The following is a 25,450-nucleotide window of genomic DNA, read 5'->3' on the forward strand; positions in this document are numbered from 1 at the left end:
GTAACCAGGGCTTGGCAACACGGGCTGCATCTTCATTCCCATGTTTCAACACGGGCCTAAGGTTATCTGATCAAATTCCACTTGATAACAAACAATACCCCTCATGCCCAGCAATGTGTGCCACGGTCAAAGTTCAGGCTGAGTCCGTGGTGTGTCTGTAGTCAGGAGGCTGAGTGAAGGGAGTCAGGGAGCCTGGGCCTGCCAGTCATCGTGATGGAACAGAAGCCTAATCTCCTGATGTCTCCCTGTCAGACATGTAAGCCTCGCTCACGCAACCCTCGTGTGCTTTGAACTTGACGGGGGCGAAGCAAACCGTTTACCAGCAAGTTCCTCTGTCGTCTAGGTGAACCCAGGCAGGTGCAGGTGGACACCTCTACCTGTCCTTTTGAAGGGATTCCAAATGTCCTTGATCAAGCTTGCTCCTCTCTAACCTCTCCTCTCTTCTACCTCCGGGCTTAGCTCTCCACACACATGCTGACGACACACGTCCCTTTCACACACACACACACATCTCTGTTGCACAAACTCGAACACACAGCAGTAATTCTGGTCTGACTGCCCTTGAGGTTCATTCTCAGCCTCGCTCGCTATGTTTTGTTCCTTTGTTCTCCCTGTCAGTCTTGAGACCCAGGAAGCTGTTGCGTCTGCAGGGACGGTAGTGATATATCGAGGCGATGTTTCCACATGGTGTGGAACGCATCACTAGCGCTCGCCTTGTTCCAGGGGTCATGTGACAGAATTCTTCTGGCTAACCAGAATTCTTGACTGAATTCTTCTGGCTAACCAGTCATATCAGCATTGTGACACATGACCCCCAAGTTAGCCTCAAGGGTCGTTTTAGACTCAAGGAGAAGTGAAACCCACCCAGCTGGGTAGAGAAGAAACTCATCAAGGTGGGTGAATGTGTAAGCCTGTGATTGGCTGACGGCCAGAGGGGAGCCTGTGATTGGCTGACTGGCAGAGGGGAGCCTGTGATTGGCTGACTGGCAGAGGGGGAGCCGTTGAAGGGAGAAGGACGACCTTGACCCTGCAGACCAGCACCTCCTTGGTCCTGGCCCGCTGTACACAACCAGGAAGAGCTAGCCCCTGTGGTGATTTGCATAGCTAACGTTTTTGTGTAACTGTCCAACCTGCAACCTGTCTAGGCAGGAGAGACGGTAGCTGGAGAAGCAGTGTGGAATGATGTCAGCTTCTCCAGCTTCCTGTCTGGCTGCCGCCTTCCTTTTGTCGTCTTTTTTTATGGACCAACGACGCTCGAGGCAGTTCTCAGGAATTAAAGGAAGGTCAGGAAGTTCAGCAGGAATTAAAGTAACGACAACTGCTGAGACCCGTTATCACGTCTCAGCTCTGTTATAATACCTGACAGAACCTTTTGCTTCTCCGGCATTAGACAGCGAATTCCCTTTAGATCCTAGGTTACAGCAGGCCCAAACCTCCAGTTATTTATTCCAGTCCAGGCAGCCTATCAGGCCTGATTGGTGAGAGTTGGATCCTGGTCCGAAGGGTCAGTATCACTGGGGCCAGTCACCTCCCTGCCGTCTGTGTAAACACTGCTGTGTGCTTTAGCAGGGAGGGCTGCAAGGCAACCATTAGCAGCGTGGCTCTAGTCAAACACAGGGGCAGCAGCAGCTCACTAACTGGGAGTCAGGTGGATGAGCGGTTAGGGAATTGGGCTTGTAATCCGAAGGTTGCTGGTTTGACTCCCGCCCGTGCCAAATGACGTTGTGTCCTTTGGCAAGGCACTTTACCCTACTTGCCTCGGGGGAATGTCCCTGTACTTACTGTAAGTCGCTCTAGATAAGATCGTCTGCTAAGTTACTAAATGTAAATGAAAACTAAGAGCAGAACCCACTTAGGCTACGTCTTGTCAGAGGCTGTCCAGGCAATACAGTAAGGAAGTGTTTGGAATGCAGCAGTAAAAAAAAAGAGAAAAAAAAAGGGATTGAACACACACATGTCCAGACTGCAGCTATCTTACCATGTTCTGGGCTTAACTGTTCTGGGCTTAACTGTTCTGGGCTTACCATGTTCTGGGCTTAACTGCCAGGGATTGATAACGAGTTTTTGAGTTGCCCGGCAGATGAAACAAACGGAGATCTCCAAGGTGTCAGTTGGCTCCGTTGGCGCTGATAAGGGTCATTCATTACACACCTGGGGGATTGATTTCACAATGTGTTCTCACTTTGTCACTCTTACTTAACCTCACCTATGTAGGTCAGCGTGATGAGGACAGAAGTGTGTGTGTGTGTGTGTGTGCTAAGGCAGACACACAAAGGCCTAAAGGTCATTCTTGTCACGGTCACCGACGAGATGTATGAAGGAGAGTCAAGCTAAGGGTCACCAGAAGTTTGATACCAAGGTATCCAATAATCACTGTGAGTAGTGACAGGACACTGTAACTCTTTCAGACTAGCTGTTTTCAAACGGCTTTACTCTTCTGATGCCCCCATGTTAATCGTGACCTGGTGCAGCGTTTGAGCCACCGGGGGTGAGCGGTTAAGGAACTTGAGAGGTGTTCTCGTCCTCGCTGTCCAAGTCCTAGACTTGCTACAGGCTCCAGCATTTAGTTCCTCTACTTTATTTAAGGAGGTGAATGGGTGCTTGTGGAGATCCATGTCCTTCTATGGGTCATGTTTCGGGTCTGGTAGCAGACTCTGAATTGGCTATAGTAACTCTATACTACTAAGCTTCCTGTTGAAAGCACTGGGTCTAAAGGCCTTAAGGTCCATATTCCCATTTCCAAGTGGATAACCATGACCGTACAGGCATAATACCTTTATCAATACCGTTGTTGTTGACACAGCTTGACAATTATTTACTGATTTCTACTTGGGGAAAGTAGCGCAACGGTGCAGTTTCCAGGGCTCCGGGGCAATTAGAGGCTTCCTGTTCACACTGGGTAAGTGTCCAGATGTTATGGCTGAGGGCAGGGGTGCCTCTGTCTGCAGCCCCCCCTCCCTCCCCTCGTTATCAGGAGCAGCTGCAGGTGGCCTGGGGGGAAGGGAGGGGGGGGGGAGCCCTTCACCCAGACTGGGTCCACCTTCCCCAGCCGGCAGCATGGCTACATCCTGCCCTCCTCCTCCTGCTCTCCTGTGGGTGTCTCCGATCCATGAAAGCCAATCAAAAAACTTTTATTTTTTTATATATATATATATAAAAGTCCTAGTGCCTGATGTGCTCATACCGATCGCCAACTCAGCCCGTGAGTCCCTCTCTCAACGGAGATGTTTGAGTCTTTCCCCCTGTCTTTTACGATCCCCTCTCTATCTGTTTACCTCCTCTGCCTTTTTACGTGGGTTTACCCCGGAGAGTGCTGGCTCCAGATCAAGCGACGTGCTCAATTAGTTTTTACACTTTAAGCCCACAAACCGTCGAGCGTCTAAAATAACCAGCGTCACACGTGGCCAGACTGGCCTCGCCCGCTCCTGCTCTCAAGTCTTTTTCAGAGCATGGGCGTTTTGTTATTGTCGCGCACACCAAGTGTGTTTGTCGCTGCGTCTTGTCCTCCCTGCAGACTGAGCTCTCGTTTACGCTCTGATTCCGCTGTGTTGTGGTCTGCTGCACTGAGGCGATGCAGCCATCTTGCTCTGGTGTCCTTGGCTTAACCCAGAGGACAGGTTACACTGTTCTAACACAGAGGAGTATTATGCTGCTTTGAGTGTGTGTGTGTGTGTACGCAGAGAATAATCACCCAGAGAATTGATATTCTGTACCCATCATTCCTTTCCTGGGTGGATATTCTTGAGAGGGCCAGACACATTTGAGAGTGTGTGTGTGTGTGTTTCACCTCAGAAGTATTGAGCTCATCTCTGGTATTGGACCTCTCTGTGTCTCTTCTGGGTACTTTCAGGAGGATTCTGATTGGCCTCTTTTCATAGTCCTTTGTGTACTGCTGCAGGTGCTGCAGGCACCGTCGACCTGCCATCTTCTGACATGGACAGAACAGCGGGTGAAGAAGGGGTGACATCATCCGCTTGGCGAGGAAGTGAGAGGCGGTTTGGAACCGCAGATGGGAAAGCCCCTCCTTGTAAAAAACAACGCTGTTTGTGTCATCGCGAGCGCCTGTTTGATACATTTCTGGAGATACAAGCTTCCTGTGTGTGTGTGTTAATGAGTACCTTGACTGGGCTGTAATCACAGGCTGGCTGGAAGCAGCTGGAGGGGGGCTGGCTGGGGAGGCAGAGCCTGCCCTCCCGTTTGGTGCTCAGAGACAGAGCTGCACGGTCGCTTGGCCTCGTGACGCGGGGGCACACAGGCCCCCTTCACGACACCACAACCCCCGTCGCTGGGCTTAGGCTGCTCCGTCACAGCCAAGTGCTCCTCACTCCTCCTCCTCACCTCCCTCCTCCTCCTCATCTCCCTCCTCCTTCTCATCTTCCTCCTCTTCCTCATCTCCCTCCTTCTTCTCATCTTCCTCCCTCCTCACCTCCTTCCTCCTCACCTTCCTCATCCTCACCTCCCACCTCCTCACCTCCTTCCTCCTCACCTCCCTCTTCCTCCTCACATCCCTCCTTCCTCCTCACCTTCCTCCTCCTCACCTTCCTCCTCCTCACCTCCCACCTCCTCACCTCCCTCCTCCTCCTCACCTCCCTCCTCCCCTCCCTCCTCCTCACCTCCCTCCTCCTCACCTCCCTCCTCCTCCCCTCCCACCTCCTCACCTCCCTCCTCCTCCTCACCTCCCTCCTCCTCACCTCCCTCCTCCTCCTCACCTCCCTCCTCCTCCTCACCTCCCTCCTCCTCACCTCCCTCCTCCTCCTCCCCTCCCTCCTCCTCACCTCCCTCCTCCTCCTCACCTCCCTCCTCCTCACCTCCCTCCTCCTCACCTCCCTCCTCCTCCTCACCTTTGTCGTAGCGCAGAGTTGACTCCAGCACAGGGTGGCTCTCTGTTTCCACGTGTCATCACTTGTCCTTGCGTACTGTCTGCTGGAACACAGGATAAGACCTTTTGAAAGTTAAACGTCGCTGCTCTGAACGGTAACAAAGACTGGAAATAATGGGGCTTTACTTCAGAAGACAAGTAAAGCCCCAACAGCTACTACATACAGTCGGAGGGTTGACTTTCCCCACACAGAGGAATAGTCCAATCTAACTCGGTGAGTTTGTCTGAAAGGCACCGCGTTCTTTATGGGTTGATTTGTTTGTCAGGTGCAATGTGAGGGCCTCTGTCCTAGACCAGGAGTGCTTTCAGAGACGGATGAAAGCATAAGGGCAGGGTTGGCTGGTGGAGTCATTAGATTAGTCAGATCTGTCAGAACTCTCACAACCCTCTCCTCTTGGCTGCCACAGACCATCCATAGAATAGGGCTTTTGTAGGCTTTTTCTCCCTCCCTCTCTCTTTCTCTCTCTCCCTCCCTCCATATCTCTCTCTCTCCCTCTCTCTCTCTCCCTGATGAGACATCAGTGCAGGAGTGAAGAACTGTGCCAACATTGCATTGGGCCAGGCAGAAGACGTTGTGTACGCAGCAGCACTCTCTGTCAATAAGCAACAGTGCCAGTCGTCACCCCACAGACCGTGCATCGCGCAAGGAGGCTGTGAGGGGACGGGCCGGCGTGCCGTCCTCCTCAGGGCCCTAATGCCCCCTGCCGCCCGTGATGTCACCCTCTTAAGACGCCGTTTGCTCTGGCGGTGACTTTGGTCATCATGAACACATAGGTGTGTGTGTGTGTGTGTGTGTTGTAGGGGTCCATCAGTTGCATGGCTTCAGTCCCTGCGGGCTCAGGCTGTAGGACAAACACAGACGCAGGATAAACACTGGCGGCATACCTGCCTGGATTACCTGTGTTTAGATCCTCATCATTGTCATCAGGCCAGCAGAGATGCCATCAGGCTGGCTGTGGAGGGTTCAATTGGAAGGTACCACGCCTGCCTCTAATATGCAGTGGAAACCACACAGGAACCATTCCAGAGAAGTAATATTGTAGCCCGGGGCAGAACAAGCTGTCATGATGTCTGTTTGCTCACAGACATTATGTTCTCGGAAGACGGGTGTGTTTGTGTGTTTAGTACGGCGGCGAGCAAACACGACATGTGTGTCCCGTGTTCGTCTCCGGCCCTGTCATTAGGGAGCCGGGACGAGGAGGCAGCCTGGATGAGGAGGCAGCCTGGATGAGGAGGCAGCCTGGATGAGGAGGCAGCCTGGTGAGGAGGCAGCCTGGGTTTTGTTGTCTCCCCAACTCGTCTTCCTCCTCCTCCTTCTCTGCCTCCTTAGGGTCAGGTGCTGTCACGACACGACCAGGCATCACGAGGAATGTCTCCGCCCCCTGCCTTCCCTCGTTGACCAGCCTCACCCTGCCTCACCCTGCCTCACCCTGCCTCACCCTGCCTCACCCTGCCTCACCCTGCAGCTCCCTCTCCTTCACTAACCCTCCAGGGCTCCCAACCAACCATCTTCCTCTCTGTCCCAGTGCCTTCTGGGAAAAAAAGTAACGAAAGGTTGAAGAGATATTGTCATGAATGATTTCGATCAAAGGTTTTTGAAAAAAATCTAACGAGTTTGGCAATGGTTTGGCAAAGGTATGCAAAAAGGTTTCGTAAGGTTGAAAGACTATTTACGATTTATTTTCCAAAATAGATTTGCATCACTCTACCGTACTCTCCCTCCCCCACTCTCTCCCTCCCCCACTCTCTCCCTCCCCCACTCTCTCCCTCCCTTCTGCCAGGAAAGGTAACCTCATGCTTGGAGGGAACCACCTGCTATTTGTGTGCTCGAAAGAAGAAGTGAGAGTAAGACTGCTGTTGCCTGTACCAGTGTGTGTGTGTGTGTGTGTGTGTGTGTGTGTGTGTTGCCTTGGCCAGTGTAGGTCTGGTGGCAGAGTGTGTGGGAGGGTGACCCGGTAGATGTTTAACTAAACATCCCCCTGTAGGTCAGCCGAGTCCTCCCATTAGGACTGAGGTCAAACAGGTTTTCCATGGTGCTGTGCTGTGCAGTCTCTAGCCCTAATTCAGGGGTGTGTACTGTGCTGTGCCATCACTCGGATCACCTTGAGAGCTGACAAGTCAATAGGAAGTGTTTGCATGCGTGGAGCTGAAGGCTGTGGCCATGTGGCCGGGCCTTGAGCGAAGGCTGTGTTCCCCCTGGAGCTCAGATAAAAGCCCCACAATCTGCGCCTCCTTTATCTCGCTCGCCCTCGCTCTTGTGCTCTCACTATCTCTTTCACTCCAGCCATTCTGTTTCTCACTTTTCTTTTCTTTCTTTTTTTCGTGTTTTTGCTTTGACGTTCTTTTACAGGTGTGTGTGTGTGTGTGTATTGGAGAGGCCTAAATCCTTGCACGTTTGTGCTTGTGTGCCTGCGTGTGAGTTCAGGTCCTAACCGTCAAGAGATACCCATCTCTCTCTCTCTCTCTCTCTCTCTCTCTCTCTCCTTGTGTGTTTTGATCTGCCGCAGTGTCACACTGTTACGTGTTGCCATGACACTCTCTGTCTGTCTCTCTCTCGGTCTTTTCTCTGTCTCTCTCTCTGTCTCTCTCTTTTCTCTGTCTCTCTCTCTCTCTCTCTCTCTCTGTCTCTCTCTTTTCTCTGTCTCTCTCTCTCGTCCCGTTTTCCCTTCCCTCTGCTTCCTGTTCTCCTCTTTGCCCTTTCTCTATCCCTCCCCCCACCCTTCCTCCCTCTCTTCCTCCCTCTCCCTGTCCTCCTACTTTGCCTCTTCACGGTCAAGCCCCGAGGCGGCCTCACAGGAGACGGCAGAGAGACAGAGGGAGAGAGAGACAGAGAGACAGAGGGAGAGAGAGACAGAGAGACAGAGGGAGAGAGAGACAGAGAGACAGAGGGAGAGAGAGACAGAGAGACAGAGGGAGAGAGAGACAGAGAGACAGAGGGAGAGACGGAGGGAGAAACAGAGCCGGAGAAAGTTATACTTCATTGTTCAACAAGCGCATGAAATCCAGTCCGCCCAAGCTCTGAGGCTCCTCACGGGTTAAAGGAAAGGTCACCTTGAGATATGGAATTGTTCCCACCTGAAGTTACAGTGAGCTGTAGCTGCAGGAATTTGTGTGGGCTTCGGTCTCATTGTCTTTCTGAGACCGACAGGAACTCTGGGTTCACACGAATGTCATGTCACATCATTATTTTTAGGGTTTTTTATGTATAAAAGTGGTTCTTTTGATGATTGTGTGTATTCATAACTGTTCTGTAATCCAGATTGTTTTTAGGCGTGGCTCTGACACATTTGTGGTGTCACATGCTGTGGTGTCACATGCTGTGGTGTCACAGTGCCTGTGTTAATATGAAGGCTATTGATAGGGGTGATGAGCAGCAGTGTTGTGTAAAGGCAGTCACAGTGCGTGCTCCTCATAAGAACCTGTTGTTGTCGGTTGAGAGATGATGATGATGACACACTGCTATCACAGCCTTTCCGGCAACCGTTGAACGCGCTGTGCTGCAATTTCCTCTGTATCAACACTTCTCTCTGTCCAGTGTCTTTAATCCGTGTGAGTAGTGTTTGTTTATACAGCATGCCTCCAAGGTCAGCTGGATTCCAGACCAGGTGGATTAGACAGTGCAGGTGTGGTTCTCTGTGTTTGGATACAGAATGCTGTTAACCCCCCCCCCCCCCCCCCCCCCCCCCCTCCCAGTCAGCCATTCTTACAATTCTTGAATGCTTTGGCACGGAATGTTCTCAGGACTTCCATTTCCCTGCTGTGTTGCCGAAATGTTGTAGAACACTCCGGAACGTTGTACAACACTCCGGAACATCCAGTCACTCTGTTCTCAGTTGGTCTTTGTATTCCGCAGTCCTCAAAGGTGTAACTCTCTCCACCAGACATTTAGCTGGTGCATTGATGTCTGCCGCCAACTGTAGAAAATATAAACCTTGTAAGATGATTAGCTAACAGATGATTAATAATATACTCTGTACTCTGCACTCTGGGTAACTGATCAAGCTGAGGTGACAGAGCCCCTACAGGGTTTCAACTGGGTGGATATCCTAAGCAGAGCTATCAGGCCTGTGTCGTGTTCATCCGGCCTCTAACTACATCTCTGCTACAGGCAGTCTGTTGGTTGTCCAGTGTCGTCCTGTCCTTCTCAAGGAGTCAGTGTTCGCTTTGCCCTTCTCTCTCTCGCATCCCAACTGCTTCCTTCCACTGTTGTATGTCACCGTGACCTGGTTCTGTCTCTCTCTCTATCTGGAATCATTTGTACCAGCCTAGTTCTTTAATCTACTGCTGAGCTGTTTATTTACCAACACGGTGGGACTGGGGAGGGCCTTGGCTGACTGTGTCGAGGTGATGCAGAGAGAGGTGAGGTTTAGATCGCCCTGGCTTGGACACTGCTACTAGACTTGGACGCTGTCATGCTCAAGGTTGCCAGATCCAGGCAAGAACCCCCTCACATGGGGGAGTTAACCCTCCTCTATCCTTACTAAGATAACAGCTGACAGTTTGTGTAACTCAAGCATACACATGCACCACAGACATGCACATAGTCTGTGCACTTTAGTGTTCTTCAGGCATTTTTCCTGATAAACTGGGTGAGTGGTCTGTTGCTTAACCCATCCGCCTTAACAAGCAGGCAGATTCACAGCCCAGGAATTCAGTTTATTCCTTAATTGCTCTTTTTTTAATCTCCACTTTTCTGATTTATTGACTTTCATGGCTCTTTTTTCAAATCAAGCTTAGTCTTAGAGAAACCGCAGTGTACAGCCAACTACACATGTTCCAGAGATGTGTGGTGTGTGTGTGTGTGGTAATTGGGCTGGTATTCAGCTGATCCCCTGGTTAACATCAAGGGAAGAGTGTCACAACCTGTGTTTGTGTGTTTCCTGTTGGCCTCCAGAGGAATGTCCCTGAAAGAGAGTCGCTCCTCAGATCTCATACCGCCCCTCCTAGTTCATATAGACACAGACAAAGACGACTTATCAATGTCATGCGTTATCACGTCGCTAGGATCAGGGTGTCGCCTTGTAAAACTAGTTTGGGATCTTTTTCTCAGATGAGGAATACCTCTTATCATGTGACGCTTGTGCCACCGTGGCAAAATGGGGAGTTCATTTTGATTTAACGACCAGGGCAAAGCCACAGTATTATTATCCTCTTGGGTTTCAAGGATCTACTCTGATAAGAAACCTCATTAAAAGGTAGGCTAATCCTTCGTACTTAACCCACCCATTACAATCATCGAGGGGCTACAGCTCACAGCTTTACAGGCCTTTTATGTCTTCATCATCGAGGAAGCTATTGAACGCATAGGACTAGCGGTCTAAAATAAGCACACACTATATGGAACAATATGGTTTGAAGTGCATGTCATTTACCAGAGGGTTTTCAACTGAACTTGAGCCTAGCCTGAGGTTTCAATAGCGTCAGAGCACTTTCCAATGGCTTCTCACCTCTCTCACTCCTGGTAACCCTGAGAGAGAGAGAGAACTCACCTGGGTCTGATCCTGGTCTCCAGACCCCTGACTACTTTCCTACCCGCCCACCTGCCTCTCCTCCTGGCCTCCCCTCTTCTCCCCTCTCTTCTCTTCCTGGCCTCTCATCCACTCTCCTGCTCCCCTCTCCTCCCCTCTCCTCTCCTCCTGGCCTCCCCTGTCTTCTCCTCCTGGCCTCTCATCCCCTCTCCTCCTCCACTCTCCTCTCCTCCTCCCCTCTCCTCCTCCACTCTCCTCTCCTCCTGGCCTCTCCTCCTCCACTCTCCTCTCCTCCTGGCCTCTCCTCCTCCACTCTCCGATCCTCCTCTCCTCCTCCCCTCTCCTCCTGGCCTCTCCTCCTGGCCTCTCCTCTCCTCCTGGCCTCTCCTCCTCCACTCTCCTCTCCTCCTCCACTCTCCTCTCCTCCTGGCCTCTCCTCCTCCACTCTCCTCTCCTCCTGGCCTCTCATCCCCTCTCCTCCTCCACTCTCCTCTCCTCCTGGCCTCTCCTCCTCCACTCTCCTCTCCTCCTGGCCTCTCCTCCTCCACTCTCCTCTCCTCCTCTCCTCCTCCCCTCTCCTCCTGGCCTCTCCTCCTCCACTCTCCTCTCCTCCTGGCCTCTCCTCCTGGCCTCTCCTCTCCTCCTGGCCTCTCCTCCTCCACTCTCCTCTCCTCCTCCACTCTCCTCTCCTCCTGGCCTCTCCTCCTCCACTCTCCTCTCCTCCTCCACTCTCCTCTCCTCCTCCACTCTCCTCTCCTCCTCCACTCTCCTCTCCTCCTGGGCCTCTGCTCTGAACAAAGCCATTAGCGTTTGATTGAAAGGCTCCTCCAGCAGGCAGAGGGGGGCTTCCTTAAACCTTGCAAAGTGGCCACCTAATCCCTCAAGTACGACCATAAATCAGCTCAGGATTACCGGTGCTCTGCCACAAGGCCAGCTGCTCCTCTCTCCGGCCAGTCCAGAGTGGCCACCACCAGGCAGGGGGAGTTGCCCAGTCAGTCAGTCACCATATCACCTCTCAGTCACGCCCATCTGCCAGAATACACCACCCACCTCTAAGACTCCTAGAGAATCAATAAATAATATATTCTAAATAATAGAAGTCTGCCTGACTTCAGATCTGGGAGTTCTCCTTATCTATTGTCCTACTTCCCTCCTCGCCCCCTGCCCCAGTTTGGGGCTGCTGTCCTTGGCCAAGGTGGGGACGAGTCTCAGCCTCTTGGCCCTGGGGCTCCAGGGAGGAGCTGTGAGTCAGCAGGTTGTCCTGCCGGCTTCACGTCTCTTCACCAGCCGTTACCTTTCGGCGCCCATCGCTCTCTGGTTTGCTTTAATGCGAGACCTGACCCTTGCCTCGGGACTAATAATAGCCTTGAGTAGCTTATAGACGAGGCAGTATCGCGGCGCACACTCAACCTCAACATTTCCTGCTGTTTGTCAGTGGATATGTTCTTATCTCGTGTCTTCTTTAATGTCACACCTCTGAGGGAAGTGTGTGTGAGGGCGTGGGCTCGTGTCGGGAGAGAGATAACAGCCGCTCAGACGGCAGTGTTTCCCCCCTTAGACCAGATCAAGCTCTCCTGCAGCCCCGTGTCCTGGAAATGAGGTCACCTCGTTAGGAGGCAAGTTTAGCTTCTTACTTCCTGGCTCCATATGTCCGTGCTACCACCACCATCTGCAGCTTAATGCATTGTGTCCCGGCCTCCCCGTCCTCCCGTAGCGTTGGAACGTCCCGTCCCCTCCGACCCATCGCCAGTCCCCCCAGTAGGGCACCGTGGATTCGAAGCCGCCCACATCCCTCACCAGGGGGGAGCGTTTGTTTCGTGAGAGGTCGGCCGTGCTCCCGTCCAGACCCGGCGGGAGGACCCGTCAGCAGAGCAGTCGCTCATTTAGCAGACGCTCTTATCCAGAGCGACTTACAGTAAGTACAGGGACATTCTCCCCGAGGCAAGTAGGGTGACGTGCCTTGCCCAAGGACACAACTTCTTTTGGCACGGCGGGGAATCGATCCGGCAACCTTCTGAATACTAGCCCAACTCCCTCACCGCTCAGCCATCTGACTCGCTCACCCCCGCATCCCCCCCACACCCACCTCTGTCAGTCAGCTTTAGGCTGGGGGGCTGAGAACTCTCTGCTAAGCTGTCAAATCAATGATCCCAATGACCTCATGGCGTAGCTCATCTGAGAGATGGGCCGCGTCACACCGGGTCTCTGATCCACATGATTTACTGTAATCAGTCTGGGCTCAGGAGTGATTGAGGGTCTCTAATAGGGGCTGGAATTGTTTATAGACACGATCGTTATTGGAGGAGAACTTAATTGAAATATCGGGCAATGATGATGACTTTACACAGTCCGGTGGGAAGCTGGGGCTGCCTTGTGATTGGTGGACCCGTGCTAACCGCCCCTCCTCTCTCTTTCTCTCCTCCCTGCAGATGAGCGTGAGGCGGTGCAGAAGAAGACCTTCACCAAGTGGGTGAACTCCCACCTGGGCCGCGTCACCTGCCGCATAGGAGACCTCTACACTGACCTGCGGGATGGACGCATGCTCATCCGCCTCCTGGAGGTGCTGTCTGGGGAGCAGCTGGTCAGTACCTCATCCTCTCCGCCCTGACCTGGCCCTGACCCTGGCCCTGGCCCTGACCCTGGCCCTGGCCCTGGCCCTGACCCTGGCCCTGGCCCTGGCCCTGACCCTAACCCTGGCCCTGGCCCTGGCCCTGACCCTGGCCCTAACCCTGGCCCTGGCCCTGACCCTGGCCCTAACCCTGGCCCTGGCCCTGACCCTGGCCCTAACCCTGGCCCTGGCCCTGGCCCTGGCCCTGGCCCTGGCCCTGGCCCTGACCCTGACCCTGGCCCTAACCCTGGCCCTGGCCCTGGCCCTGGCCCTGGCCCTGACAGTCTCCCTGACCCTAACCCAGACCATAACCTGACATTGTGACTCGCTGGTCATCTGGTTTTAGCGGCAGCTGATGATGAAACTCTTATTTCTGCTTTCTCTCGTTCTTCCTCTTTTGAGTTTACCCCTCTTTGCCAACACACTGTCTTGCCTACGGTACATAACTCCCCCTCTCTCTCTCTTAATGAGCTCTCCCCTCGTCCTTGACGCCCTCTCTCCCCTCTCCCTCCCTCCCCCAGCCGAAGCCCACCAAGGGCCGCATGCGTATCCACTGCCTGGAGAACGTGGACAAGGCCCTGCAGTTCCTCAAGGAGCAGAAGGTGCACCTGGAGAACATGGGCTCCCACGACATTGTGGACGGCAATCACCGCCTCACCCTCGGCCTCATCTGGACCATCATCCTCCGCTTCCAGGTAACGTCCTGGCTGCCACACTGGCTCTCAATTTCTCTCTCTCTCTCGCTCTCTCTCTCTCCCTCTCCCTCTCTCCTTCTCCACCTGGCATCTGGACCTCAGGTCCCTGCTTGTCCTCAGGCCTCAGGCGAACCACTATGAATGGAAGCAATTAACTGCTAGGCGGTGTTTTTCAGGGCTGACTCTGCTCTCGTAATATCCTAACACTCTGATATCATTTCTGAACTCAATTTGTCTCACCAAGGACACAATTAATATTAGGACCCGTCAGCTGTTTCCCCATCATTGCTGGTGAATCCGCGTAAATCTCCGCCCCTGTGCAGAACGACAAGATTATGTTTGTTATTTATGTAATCAATGCCGAGCAATGTTTAATTAGCCGAGCCGGGGCTGCGTTGGAGTGTTAAGTGGGCCTGTGTCTGTGTGACTGAGCGGAGCCTCTCGTCCTCCTGCTAACAGATCCAGGACATCAGCGTGGAGACCGGGGACAACAAGGAGAAGAAGTCTGCCAAAGAAGCCCTGCTCCTCTGGTGCCAGATGAAGACTGCAGGGTGAGGAGGGAGGGAGGGGTGGGGAGAGGAGGGAGGGAGGGAGGGAGGGAGGGGGGAGGGGGGGGGGGGAAGGGGAGGGGGGGAGGGGAGGGGAAAGGTGGGAGGTGGGGAGGGAGGGCAGCGTCGGAGAGACATTTCCCAAAGTCCGCGTGAGAGATCATTGGCCATGTGACAGAACTCTTCCTGCGTGTAGTTGATGATTAATCCCCGTTGACCTTCTCCCTGCAGGTACCCCAACGTGAACGTCCACAACTTCACCACCAGCTGGAGAGACGGCCTGGCGTTCAACGCCATCGTGCACAAACACAGGTCAACCACCTGCCAGCACATGACCCTGTGCACCACACTGTCATCAACAGGAAGTCAGCCGTTAACTGTAGGCCGCTGGGTGCCCGCCGTGTTCTCTATAAAGAGCTATATTTAGATGATTAACTGTTCCATTATCTGAGGATAAGTGCCTCGCCCTCTGGTCCTATCAGGACCTCTTGTCTAATGTGGTCCACCTGCCATGACACCTTGTCTCTGGGGGGGTCTGAACCTCCTGTTTGTCTATGTGGGTCTCCTCAACCCTCCTCTCCTACAAACTTTCAGCAGTTTGGATACGTGGATGAAAAATACCAACTCACTGGAGTAAGTTGACCTAGATAACGGAAATAAAACCCACTGGATGTTCACGCGAGAGCGTGCCCAGTAGCTCACTGGTGCCCCCTGCTGGTAGTGTGCCGGCGGGGTTAACGGGTTGATTGTCAGTGGCTTCCCCTCGATTGTTGAACACGGACAGGTTGAACCGAAATGAATGCCTGCAGCGTTGCTGCCTGTTTGTAGGTTTGTGGTTTTCCAGAGTGTAGAAGTCATTTTTAATGAGGAGTGATTCAATCTTCAGGGCTACAAGATGGCACTATCATCTCTACATGATCTTATCTCATTAAACAGAGGACAGAGACCACAGATAAGACAGACTTGGAACGAATTGAAAAAAAAAGATTCATTAGACCATAAGTCTTCTTCTTTGTTGACTTGTCAGACTGAATTCAGTGGTTTCGATGACAGTCCTCCCAGCCATGAGATGAGTGTTGTCATGAACAAGCTCCCTGCCCCCCCTTTCCAGATCGGACCTCATTGAGTTCGACAACCTGAAGCGGTCCAACGCCCACTACAACCTCCAGAACGCCTTCAACGTGGCGGAGAAAGAGCTAGGCGTCACCAAGCTGCTGGACCCAGAAGGTGAGGGGGATCCCTGGGAGAGACACCTGGGAACGTGGGAGTTACCCCCCACCAGGAAGAGCCTCTGTCCTGGGATAGCTGGTTGGACTGGGGGAGGGAGGAGGGGAGGGGTGGATGGATGGATTACCAGAATGAATGACAGCTTAAGAGCGAATAGGAGATGGGAGGCCAGACTGGGCACAGTGGCTTAGGGATGCCTTCTGACATCACTGGTCTGGAAGTCCATATATGGGGACGGTTTGGCTTCCCTTCTGAGCCCTGAGCTTGATTTGAAGACGAGGCCCACGTGTTCTTAAAGGAAATGGGATGTGGATGTGTGTGTGTGTGTGTGTGCATGCTAAGTAGATGAGAGGGATAATGGGGCTCCAGTGAAGCAGGCTGACAGTGCCGTCTTTGTCCAGATGTGAATGTGGACCAGCCAGATGAGAAGTCCATCATCACCTACGTGGCCACCTACTACCACTACTTCTCCAAGATGAAGGCCCTGGCTGTGGAGGGCAAGAGGATCGGCAAGGTGGGCTACTGTGTGTGTGTTAGTGTGTGTGTGTGTGTGGGGGGGTGCATACAGACTGTGTGTGCTTCCGTGCGTTTGTGTGCTAACAGATGGTGTGTGTGTGTGTGACCCTCACCCCTCCTGCCTGTCTCGCTAGGTGCTGGACTACGCCATCGAGGCAGACCAGCTGATCGACAAGTACGAGACCCTGGCGTCGGAGCTGCTGCAGTGGATCGAGCAGACCATCCTGACCCTCAACGACCGGCAGCTGGCCAACTCCCTGAGCACCGTGCAGAACCAGCTGCAGGCCTTCAACACCTACCGCACCGTGGAGAAGCCCCCCAAGTAAGAGAGGGGTCTGGGGGGGGGGGGGGTTAGCGGAGGGAAGCGTTGACACATTCCAGAACACGAGGCCAACGTTTGAGAGGTTTTCAAAAGTGTGCGTGTGTGCGCGTGTTTCCTCAGATTCACAGAGAAGGGGAACCTGGAGGTGCTGCTCTTCACCATCCAGAGCAAGATGAGAGCCAACAACCAGAAGGTGTACATGCCCAGAGAGGGCAAGCTCATCACTGACATCAACAAGGTAGGATCCTGCCCCCCAGGACCCTATAGCTCCGGGTGGGGCTCCTCCTCACAGACCCTCCTCCCAGCACAGGAACCTGCTCTCTCTCTGCTCTGACCATCTGTGTTCTGATTGGCCGGCCAGGCCTGGGAGCGCCTGGAGAAGGCGGAGCACGAGCGCGAGCTGGCACTGAGGAACGAGCTGATTCGCCAGGAGAAGCTGGAGATGCTCGCCGCCCGCTTCGACCGCAAGGCCGCCATGAGGGAGACCTGGCTGAGCGAGAACCAGAGACTCGTCTCCCAGGTAACCCACGACACACCTGGGGAGGGGGCAGGAGGGAGGGGGCGTCCGTCCCCGTGGCGATTACAGTTGGGATGATCAGTGACTGGGATGGCGGCGTGTTGATTTAGATTTATGTACACGCAGCTGCCCTGAAGATGAACTGTTCTAATGATCTCTCCAGTGCAGGTGGGAGGGATGTACCTGAATGGGGCTGATCTCCCCACTGGGGCTGTTAATAACCTGTGTTTATGCTCTCTTCCTCAAACACAACGTGTAACGTTGCTGAAAAACCTTTTGGGATTTGTTGTGAAGGAGGGAAGCAGCGATGGTCTCAAACAGACCAGCCCGTTCCGGCGCTAACCTTTGACCCCCCCCCTCCCCCCCGCAGGACAACTTTGGCGTGGACCTGGGGGCGGTGGAAGCGGCCACCCGCAAACACGAGGCCATCGAGACGGACATCGGGGCGTACGGTGAGCGCGTGGCCACCGTGGAGTCGGTGGCCCGCGAGCTGGAAGCGGAGGGATACCACGACGTGAGGCGCGTGCTGGCGCGGAGGGATAACGTGCTGCGGCTGTGGGAGTACCTGAAGGAGCTGCTGGCGGCGCGGCGGGAGAGGCTGCACGCCCACAGGGACCTGCAGAGGCTGCTGCAGGAGATGCGCTACATCATGGACTGGATGGGAGACATGAAGGTAGACGAGGGGAGACGGATGCCTTACAGAGGGTTAAAACCCAGTCAGGTTGACGTTGTAGAGTCCTGTTTGACAGGGTGGATGACAGAGGGCTTTACGGATGGCCACAGATCAGCTCCTAGAACCAACCTAAACCCCTCAAAAAAGAAAAGGAAAAAAGAAATGCATTCGGAGAAACTAAAGTGGAGGAAACGTTTTACTGCTACCCCAGAGACTCACTAGTCCCTCTAGTCTTAGTCGTTGTGCTGCCAGAACATAAACCTCTAATCTCATAAATGGAATGAGGTGCTGATGCACACACAACATGCCCAACCCTGTCCAACCCAATCATGTCTAGAAGTCCACTGAAACCCACAGAAGCCTGCTCTTCCCTGGGACCCCCTCCCCCACCCCCTGTCCTGTCCTGACCTGCCCTGCCCTGTCTGTGTTGGGGTTTACCAGGATGTGCTGAGCTAGGCACACCAGTAGGCTGAGCCCTCAGAAAACCCCTCTCCCCACCGCGAGCACATCAACAGCAAACAGATCGATAAGCCCTCCATGAACCCACTTTTGTCTCAAGTTAATAAGTCTCATTTATCATCAGTCTCTCCGAAGGCTAGACCCCGTTATTGACCCTGCTGGCTTCATCTAGAACTTCCAGTAGCAGCGGGGATATGGGTTTATTTTCGGCCCTGCCATTTACCCTCTAATTAGACACAGTAAAATGTATCAAATCTAAACATTGTACAAAGCAGGAACGTAATGCGAGTCTCCTAGTCCGTCCAGATTGTCGCGGCCCATCGGCATCTCACCTCCCAGCCATCGCAGTCTCCAGAGTCACTGCATGTCACCGGCCCTGCCAGGGCCTGCTGCCCCGAGCCAGACGGGCGTGCAGAGAGGGGGGGCCAGGTCCTGGGTGTTTATGTGATGTGTGATCCCTGCGGTGTGCTGTGTCCCCAGGGCCGCCTGCAGTCGCAGGACAGCGGGAGGCACCTGCACGACGTGGAGGACCTGCTGCAGACGCACACCCTGGTGGAGGCCGACATCTCGGCCCAGGCAGAGAGGGTCCGCGCCGTGCAGGGAGCCGCCCAGCGCTTCACCTCCGACGAGCAGGGTGAGGCGTCACGCGCACGCGCACACGCTAGCAATTGAAAATAATTTGATGTGAATTGATTCATGCGTTGTATCGCAAGCAACTGTGCTACTTTTGGGTTTTTCTTCTGTCTCTGCTTTAGTTATTCAGTGAGGAATCATTTGGGTTTGATCCCTTTCTCTCCCCCTTTTTTTCTCTCTCCCTCTCTCTCTCTCTGTCTCTCTCTCTGTCTCTCTCTCTGTCTCTCTCTCTCTGTCTCTCTCTCTGTCTCTCTCTCTCTGTCTCTCTCTCTGTCTCTCTCTCTGTCTCTCTCTCTCTCTCTCTCTCTGTCTCTCTCTCTGTCTCTCTCTCTGTCTCTCTCTCTCTGTCTCTCTCTCTGTCTCTCTCTCTGTCTCTCCCTCTCTCTCTCTGTCTCTCTCTCTGTCTCTCTCTCTGTCTCTCTCTCTCTGTCTCTCCCTCTCTGTCTCTCTGTCTCTCTCTCAGTGTACAAGCCGTGTGAGCCAGCGCTGGTGGATGAGAAGGTGACCCTGCTGGGCCGGGCCTACGACGACCTGGGCCAGCTGGCGGGCGAGCGGCGGGGGCCGCCTGGAGGACTCCCGGCGCCTGTGGCAGTTCCTGTGGGAGCTGGGCGAGGAGGCGGCCTGGATCCGCGAGCAGGAGCAGATTCTGGCGGCGGGCGACTGCGGCCGCGACCTCACCTCCGCCCTGCACCTGCTTAGCAAGCACGAGGCCTTCAGGGACGAGATGGCGGCGCGCTACGGCCCGCTGAGCAACAGCATCGCCTCCGGGGAGGCCCTGGTGGAGGAGGGGCACGTCGGGGCGGCCCAGGTCACCGAGAGGATCCGGGACGTGCGAGCACAGTGGGCACACCTGGAGGAGGTGAGCGAGCCTGGGAGGACCCAGACCCGTGTCAGGAGAGAGTGCATCCTGTAATATCCTGTTTCCACGTCACCAGCAGGGCGTAAACAGTGTCCCCCGTCCCCCCCTGTCCCCAGACCTCCCAGCTGAGGGAGCAGAGCCTGAAGGAGGCGTCGGCCATGCACCAGTTCCAGACGGACGCCAACGACATGGAGGCGTGGATCATGGAGACGCTGAGGCAGGTGTCCAGCCAGGAGGTGGGCCACGACGAGTTCTCCACCCAGACGCTGGCCCGCAAGCAGAGGGAGGTGGAGGAGGAGGTCCAGAGCCACCGGCCCCTCATCGACTCCCTGCACGAGCAGGCCCAGAGCCTGCCCCAGGCCTACACGCACTCCCCTCAGGTCAGGCCTCTCCCTGCCTCCCCCAGCTCCCTTCATCTGACCCCCCCTCCCTCCCCCCCCCCACCTTTCGGCTCTGCCCTGCTCCGTGCCCTAACCCGGTCGTCCCGGCCGTCCGCAGGTGGAGGGGCGCCTGCCCGCCATAGAGCAGCGCTACGAGGAGCTAGCGTCGCTGTCGGCGTCGCGGCGGCAGGCCCTGGAGGGGGCGCTGGCCCTCTACCGCATGTACAGCGAGGCGGGGGGCCTGCCAGCTGTGGGTGGGGGAGAAGGAGCAGTGGCTGGACAGCATGGAGATCCCCACCAAGCTGGAGGACCTGGAGGTGGTGCAGCAGAGGTGAGGGGGGAGGGAGGGAGGGGGGAGGGAGGGAGGGAGCGGGGGAGGGGGGAGGGAGGGAGGGGGGGAAGGGAGGGGGGAGGGAGGGGGGGAGGGAGGGAGGGAGGGAGGGGGGGGAAGGGAGGGGGGGAAGGGAGGGGGGAGGGAGGGAGGGGGAGGGAGGGGGGGGAGGGAGGGGGGAGGGAGGGGGGGAAGGGAGGGGGGGAAGGGAGGGGGGAGGGAGGGAGGGAGGGGAGGGGGAGGGAGGGGGGAGGGGAGGGAGGGACATGAGTGATATTGTTACTTAACATATGGTGTCGTTATTGGTGCCGTCTTGATATTTGACACTTTCCTGCGCCGTGTATGTACGTGTTATCATCGGAGCACACCGCGGTTCTGTCCTGTGTGTGTGTGTGTAATGAGAGTGAACATTAGCTGTTGCTGCGCGTGCAGGTTTGAGACGCTGGAGCCCGAGATGAACAACCTGGGGCACTCGCATCACGGACGTCAACCAGGTGGTGGAGCAGCTGCTGGGCTCTGACAACCGCAGCAAGGAGCAGATTCACCAGACCCAGGACCAGCTCAACGACAGGTGAGAGGCAGCACCACCGTGTCAATACGCTGGAACGATGCGTTGACTAAAGACTGTGTGAGGTGGACAGCGAGGGAGATAAGGGTTTTGACGTCCTGTCGTTCCCCAGATGGAAGGAGTTCCAGCGGCTGGCGGAGCAGAAGAAGCAGGACCTGGAGTCTGCCCTGAACATCCAGAACTACCACCTGGAGTGCAACGAGATCCAGACCTGGATGAGGGAGAAGACCAAGGTGATCGAGTCCACCCAGAGCCTGGGGCAACGACCTGGCTGGGGGTCATGGCCCTGCAGCGCAAGCTGACCGGCATGGAGAGAGACCTGGAGGCCATTCAGGTACAGCAGGGGGGGGGGGGGGGGGTGAGGAGGGGCAAGAGTCATATTCTAGGCCAGAGGTCTTCAACCCTGGTCCTCAGGGACCCCCTGTCCTGTACGTTTTAGATGTTTTCCTGCTCCAACACACCTGACCGCGTGCTTTCCCGAGCGTGAACAAAAATTCATTGTTTATTTTTAATTTATTTACATTTAGTCATTTAGCAGACGCTCTTATCCAGAGCGACTTACAGTAAGTACAGGGACATTCTCCCCGAGGCAAGTAGGGTGAATTGTCTTGCCCAAGGACACGTCATTTGTCACGGCCGGGAATCGAACCAACAACATTCTGATTAATAGCCCGACTCCCTAACCGCTCAGCCATCTGACCCCCTTTATTTGACTCTGTTTCCCTCCCTGTGTGTGTGTGCAGGGTAAGCTGGACGACCTGAGGCAGGAGGCAGAGAAGCTGGCCCGGGAACACCCCGAGCAGGCGGACGAGATCCACGCCCGCCTGGGCGGCATCCAGGAGGTGTGGGAGGAGCTCAACGCCACCATGAAGCGGCGGGAGGAGTCCCTGGGCGAGGCCAGCAAGCTGCAGGGCTTCCTGCGCGACCTGGACGACTTCCAGTCGTGGCTGTCGCGCACGCAGACGGCCGTGGCGTCCGAGGACATCCCCACGTCGCTGGCCGAGGCCGAGGGCCTGCTCGCCCAGCACGAGAGCATCAAGAACGAGGTGGACAACTACAAGGAGGACTACGAGAAGATGCGGGCGCTGGGGGAGGAGGTGACCCAGGGCCAGACGGACGCCCAGTACATGTTCCTGGCTCAGAGGCTGCAGGCGCTGGACACGGGCTGGCACGAGCTGCGCCGCATGTGGGAGAACCGCCACAGCCTCCTGGCCCAGGCCTTCGACTTCCAGACGTTCCTGCGCGACGTGAAGCAGGCGGAGAGCTTCCTCAACAGCCAGGTGGGGTGGAGGCGGAGAAGGGCGGAGGGGAAGCGGGGGCTTTCTCTGGGGGTGAGGTCGCGTGTGGAACTGTTGCCTGTGGGAACATAACGTGCTTATAACCTTGGTTATCGCTCTCTCGTTTCCTCTCTGTCGCCTTCCCTCCCTGTAGGAGTATGTGCTGTCCCACACCGAGATGCCCTCCAGCCTGCAGGGGGCAGAAGAGGCCATCAAGAAGCACGAGGACTTCCTGACCACCATGGAGGCCAGCGAGGAGAAGATCACCGGCGTGGTGGAGGCTGGCCGCCGCCTCGTCGGCGACCTCAACACCAACTCTGACAAGATCGAGGAGAAGGCCGACTCCATCCAGGAGAGGTGAGGGAGAGAGGGAGGGGGAGAGGGGGGGAGGGAGGGATCAAACCCTTATACATTTCCTCATTGAGTAGTGTCTCATTCTGTGTCCGCTCTGTTTCGTCATCAGACATCAGAAGAACAAGGAGGCAGCTAACGAGCTCCTGGCGAAACTGAAGGACAACCGTGAACTTCAGGACTTCCTCCAAGACGGACAGGAGGTAAACACAGGCATCACTACAGCCTGCAGCTCTGACCGTCCATACCCCTTTGTCATTCCCACAGTAGTTAGTTGTCCCCTGGTATGGGTTTGACCCCTTTGTGCTCTCCACAGCTCTCTCTCTGGATCAACGAGAAGATGCTGACCGCCCAGGACATGTCGTACGACGAGGCGAGGAACCTCCACAGCAAGTGGCAGAAGCACCAGGCCTTCATGGCTGAGCTGGCTTCCAACAAGGACTGGCTGGACAAAATGGACAAGGTAAAGGCCATGGTTGGGTCTGTGTGACATCACTGCCTGTGGTAGTCTGGCATTGTGTCCATCTGTCTGCTCTCGTGCTCAACTCTCCTCTTATGCTCTTTCCTCCACACCCCTTTTCCTCACCCCCTTCAACTCTCCTACCCCTCCACCTCCCCTCATCTGCACCCAACCCTCCTCCTGCCCACCCCGCCTCCTCCCCACCCCTCCTCCTCCTCCTCTCCCCCCGTCAGGAGAGCCAGGCCCTGGTGAAGGAGAAGCCCGAGCTGCAGCCGGTGGTGCAGCAGACGGTGGACGGCCTGCAGGCGCAGTGGGAGGAGCTGGAGAGCACCACGCGCACCAAGGCGCAGTGCCTGTTTGACGCCAACAGGGCGGAGCTGTTCACCCAGAGCTGCTCGGCCCTGGACGGCTGGCTGAAGAACCTGGAGGGCCAGCTGCAGAGCGACGACTTCGGCAAGGACCTGACCAGCGTCAACATCCTGCTCAAGAAGCACCAGGTGAAGTGAAGGACAGCTTTAGTTTTGGAGCGGCAAAAATAACATACTCTATCAATAAGACTTCTACATGTAGTCATTTAGCAGACGCTCTTATCCAGAGCGACTTACTCCCAGGGACAGGAACATTCCCCCCGAGGCAAGTAGGGTGAAGTACCTTGCCCAAGGACACAACGTCAATTGGCAAGGCCGGGAATCAAACCGGCAACCTTCTAATTGATAGCCCGATTCCCTAACCTCTCAGCCATCTGACCCCCTTCTACATGATTAGTAGTGTATGAGGGGGGGGTCCACTGTTGTCTGACGAAGCCTCCTGGCTGTTCCCTCTGCAGATGCTGGAGCACCAGATGGAGGTGCGTGAGAAGGAGGTGCAGTCCCTGCAGTCCCAGGCCCTGGCCCTGTCCCAGGAGGACGCGGGGCTGGCCGAGGTGGACGGCCAGCAGAGGCGCGTCACCGACAGCTTCGGCCAGCTGCAGGAGCCCCTCAAGCAGAGGCAGCAGAGGCTGCTGGCCTCTAAAGAGGCCCACCAGTTCAACCGAGACCTGGAGGACGAGATCGTGAGTCGGGCGGGGTTGTGTTTATAGCGGGGGGGGGGGGGGGGGGGGGGGGGATGCGGATAGCTCAGTGACCGCAGATCAAGAGTTTGGAGGTTCAACGGATAAAAGGCTAAATGACTACATTGATAGTACATTTATACTAAATTATGCAGCAGATTCTTCAGTTGTAGTTTCATTAAGGTTGTATGTGTATAACTCATTGCGTGTGTCTGGTCGTCATCAGCTGTGGGTGAAGGAGAGGATGCCATTGGCCAACTCCACCGACCACGGCAAGGACCTCCCCAGTGTGCAGCTGCTCATCAAGAAGAACCAGGTAGGCACCCTGTCCCCACGCCCACACGCCACAGGAGTGCCAGCGCCACCTGCTTCTGGAAAAAGGAGGACTGCCTCGACTTTTTTCAATCCACTACCCCACTTGTAAACAAACCTCCCCCCCCCCCCCCCCGTCGCACAGACCCTGCAGAAGGAGATCCAGGGCCACCAGCCACGCATTGACGACATCCAGGCCCACCGGCGGAGCATGTCCCCGGGGCAGGAGGAGGTGGACGGGGAGAGGCAGGAGGCCCTGGAGGGCCGCCTGGCCGAGCTCAGGGACCTGTGGGCCCAGCTCATCGCCGAGACAGACGAGCGGCACGTGCGCCTGGTGGAGGCCAACCGCGCCCAGCAGTTCTACACGGACGCAGCCGAGGCCGAGGCCTGGATGGGGGAGCAGGAGCTGCACATGATGTCAGAGGAGAAGGCCAAGGTGAGGCCCGGGAGGGGGGAGGAGCTGCACATGATGTCAGAGGAGAAGGCCAAGGTGAGGCCCGGGAGGGGGGAGGAGCTGCACATGATGTCAGAGGAGAAGGCCAAGGTGAGGCCCGGGAGGCCGACCGGTGGATCATAGAGGGGATCGGCCTGGCCAGATGAGCGGAGCGCCAAGATGTGTTTTAGTTTTTTCTCTCAATTGTCGTTGCGTAATCGATGCACTTTCCTCCATCTGTGTGTGTGTGTGTGTGTGTGCGCTGCAGGATGAGCAGAGTGCCATGGTGATGGTGAAGAAGCATCAGATCCTGGAACAGGCCCTGGAGGACTACGCCCAGACCATCCACCAGCTGGCCAACAGCAGCCGCCTCATGGTCACCAGCGAGCACCCCGAGAGGTCAGAGGTCATAGAGGGCTCGACCAGGCCAGAGAGAGAGCCACACAACCCAATACCTACTATCTGAGGTTGAGTTATACGGCTGGGGACTGATGTGGTCATGTTGGGGTCTGGTTCCCTGTGCTCAGTGAGAGGCTGACCCTACGGCAAGCCCAGGTGGACAAGCTGTACGCGGGGCTGAAGGACCTGGCGGAGGAGCGTCGCGGCCGCCTGCAGGAGAGGCTGAGGCTGACCCAGCTGAAGAGGGAGGTGGACGACCTGGAGCAGTGGATCGCTGAGAGGGAGGTGGTGGCCGGCTCTCACGAGCTGGGCCAGGACTACGAGCACGTCACGGTGAGAGCAGCTTCTAACACCCCCCCCACCCCCCCCCCCCCCCCCCCCCCCGCACACACCTGGATAGTAGGGCTGGGAATCTTTTGGTACCTCGCGATTCAAGAAAATAAAATACATTTGATTCACACAAATTTGTGAATCGATCTGAATCGCT

At 55.6% G+C, this 25,450-nt stretch overlaps 1 protein-coding gene across 1 annotated transcript in view; it reads left to right on the forward strand.

The window, feature by feature from the left end:
- The window catches only part of LOC124467786 (spectrin beta chain, non-erythrocytic 1), a 34,409-nt gene that overhangs the window by 2,184 nt on the left and 6,775 nt on the right, over window positions 1–25,450 (forward strand). The window contains 30 exon segments of the mRNA XM_047020215.1: window positions 12,777–12,928; window positions 13,477–13,650; window positions 14,110–14,201; window positions 14,430–14,510; window positions 15,310–15,425; window positions 15,827–15,939; window positions 16,076–16,263; window positions 16,384–16,501; window positions 16,625–16,783; window positions 17,151–17,453; window positions 18,393–18,546; window positions 19,009–19,103; window positions 19,105–19,404; window positions 19,521–19,784; window positions 19,903–20,019; window positions 20,021–20,115; window positions 20,548–20,581; window positions 20,583–20,686; window positions 20,796–20,946; window positions 20,949–21,017; window positions 21,427–21,963; window positions 22,115–22,317; window positions 22,424–22,514; window positions 22,628–22,774; window positions 23,005–23,268; window positions 23,598–23,822; window positions 24,046–24,135; window positions 24,277–24,567; window positions 24,833–24,963; window positions 25,092–25,296. Of these exon segments, the coding sequence (XP_046876171.1) occupies window positions 12,777–12,928; window positions 13,477–13,650; window positions 14,110–14,201; window positions 14,430–14,510; window positions 15,310–15,425; window positions 15,827–15,939; window positions 16,076–16,263; window positions 16,384–16,501; window positions 16,625–16,783; window positions 17,151–17,453; window positions 18,393–18,546; window positions 19,009–19,103; window positions 19,105–19,404; window positions 19,521–19,784; window positions 19,903–20,019; window positions 20,021–20,115; window positions 20,548–20,581; window positions 20,583–20,686; window positions 20,796–20,946; window positions 20,949–21,017; window positions 21,427–21,963; window positions 22,115–22,317; window positions 22,424–22,514; window positions 22,628–22,774; window positions 23,005–23,268; window positions 23,598–23,822; window positions 24,046–24,135; window positions 24,277–24,567; window positions 24,833–24,963; window positions 25,092–25,296 (5,063 nt within the window).

The sequence above is a fragment of the Hypomesus transpacificus genome, chromosome 5 (assembly GCF_021917145.1).
Source record: "Hypomesus transpacificus isolate Combined female chromosome 5, fHypTra1, whole genome shotgun sequence".
Taxonomy (NCBI): Eukaryota; Metazoa; Chordata; class Actinopteri; order Osmeriformes; family Osmeridae; genus Hypomesus; species Hypomesus transpacificus.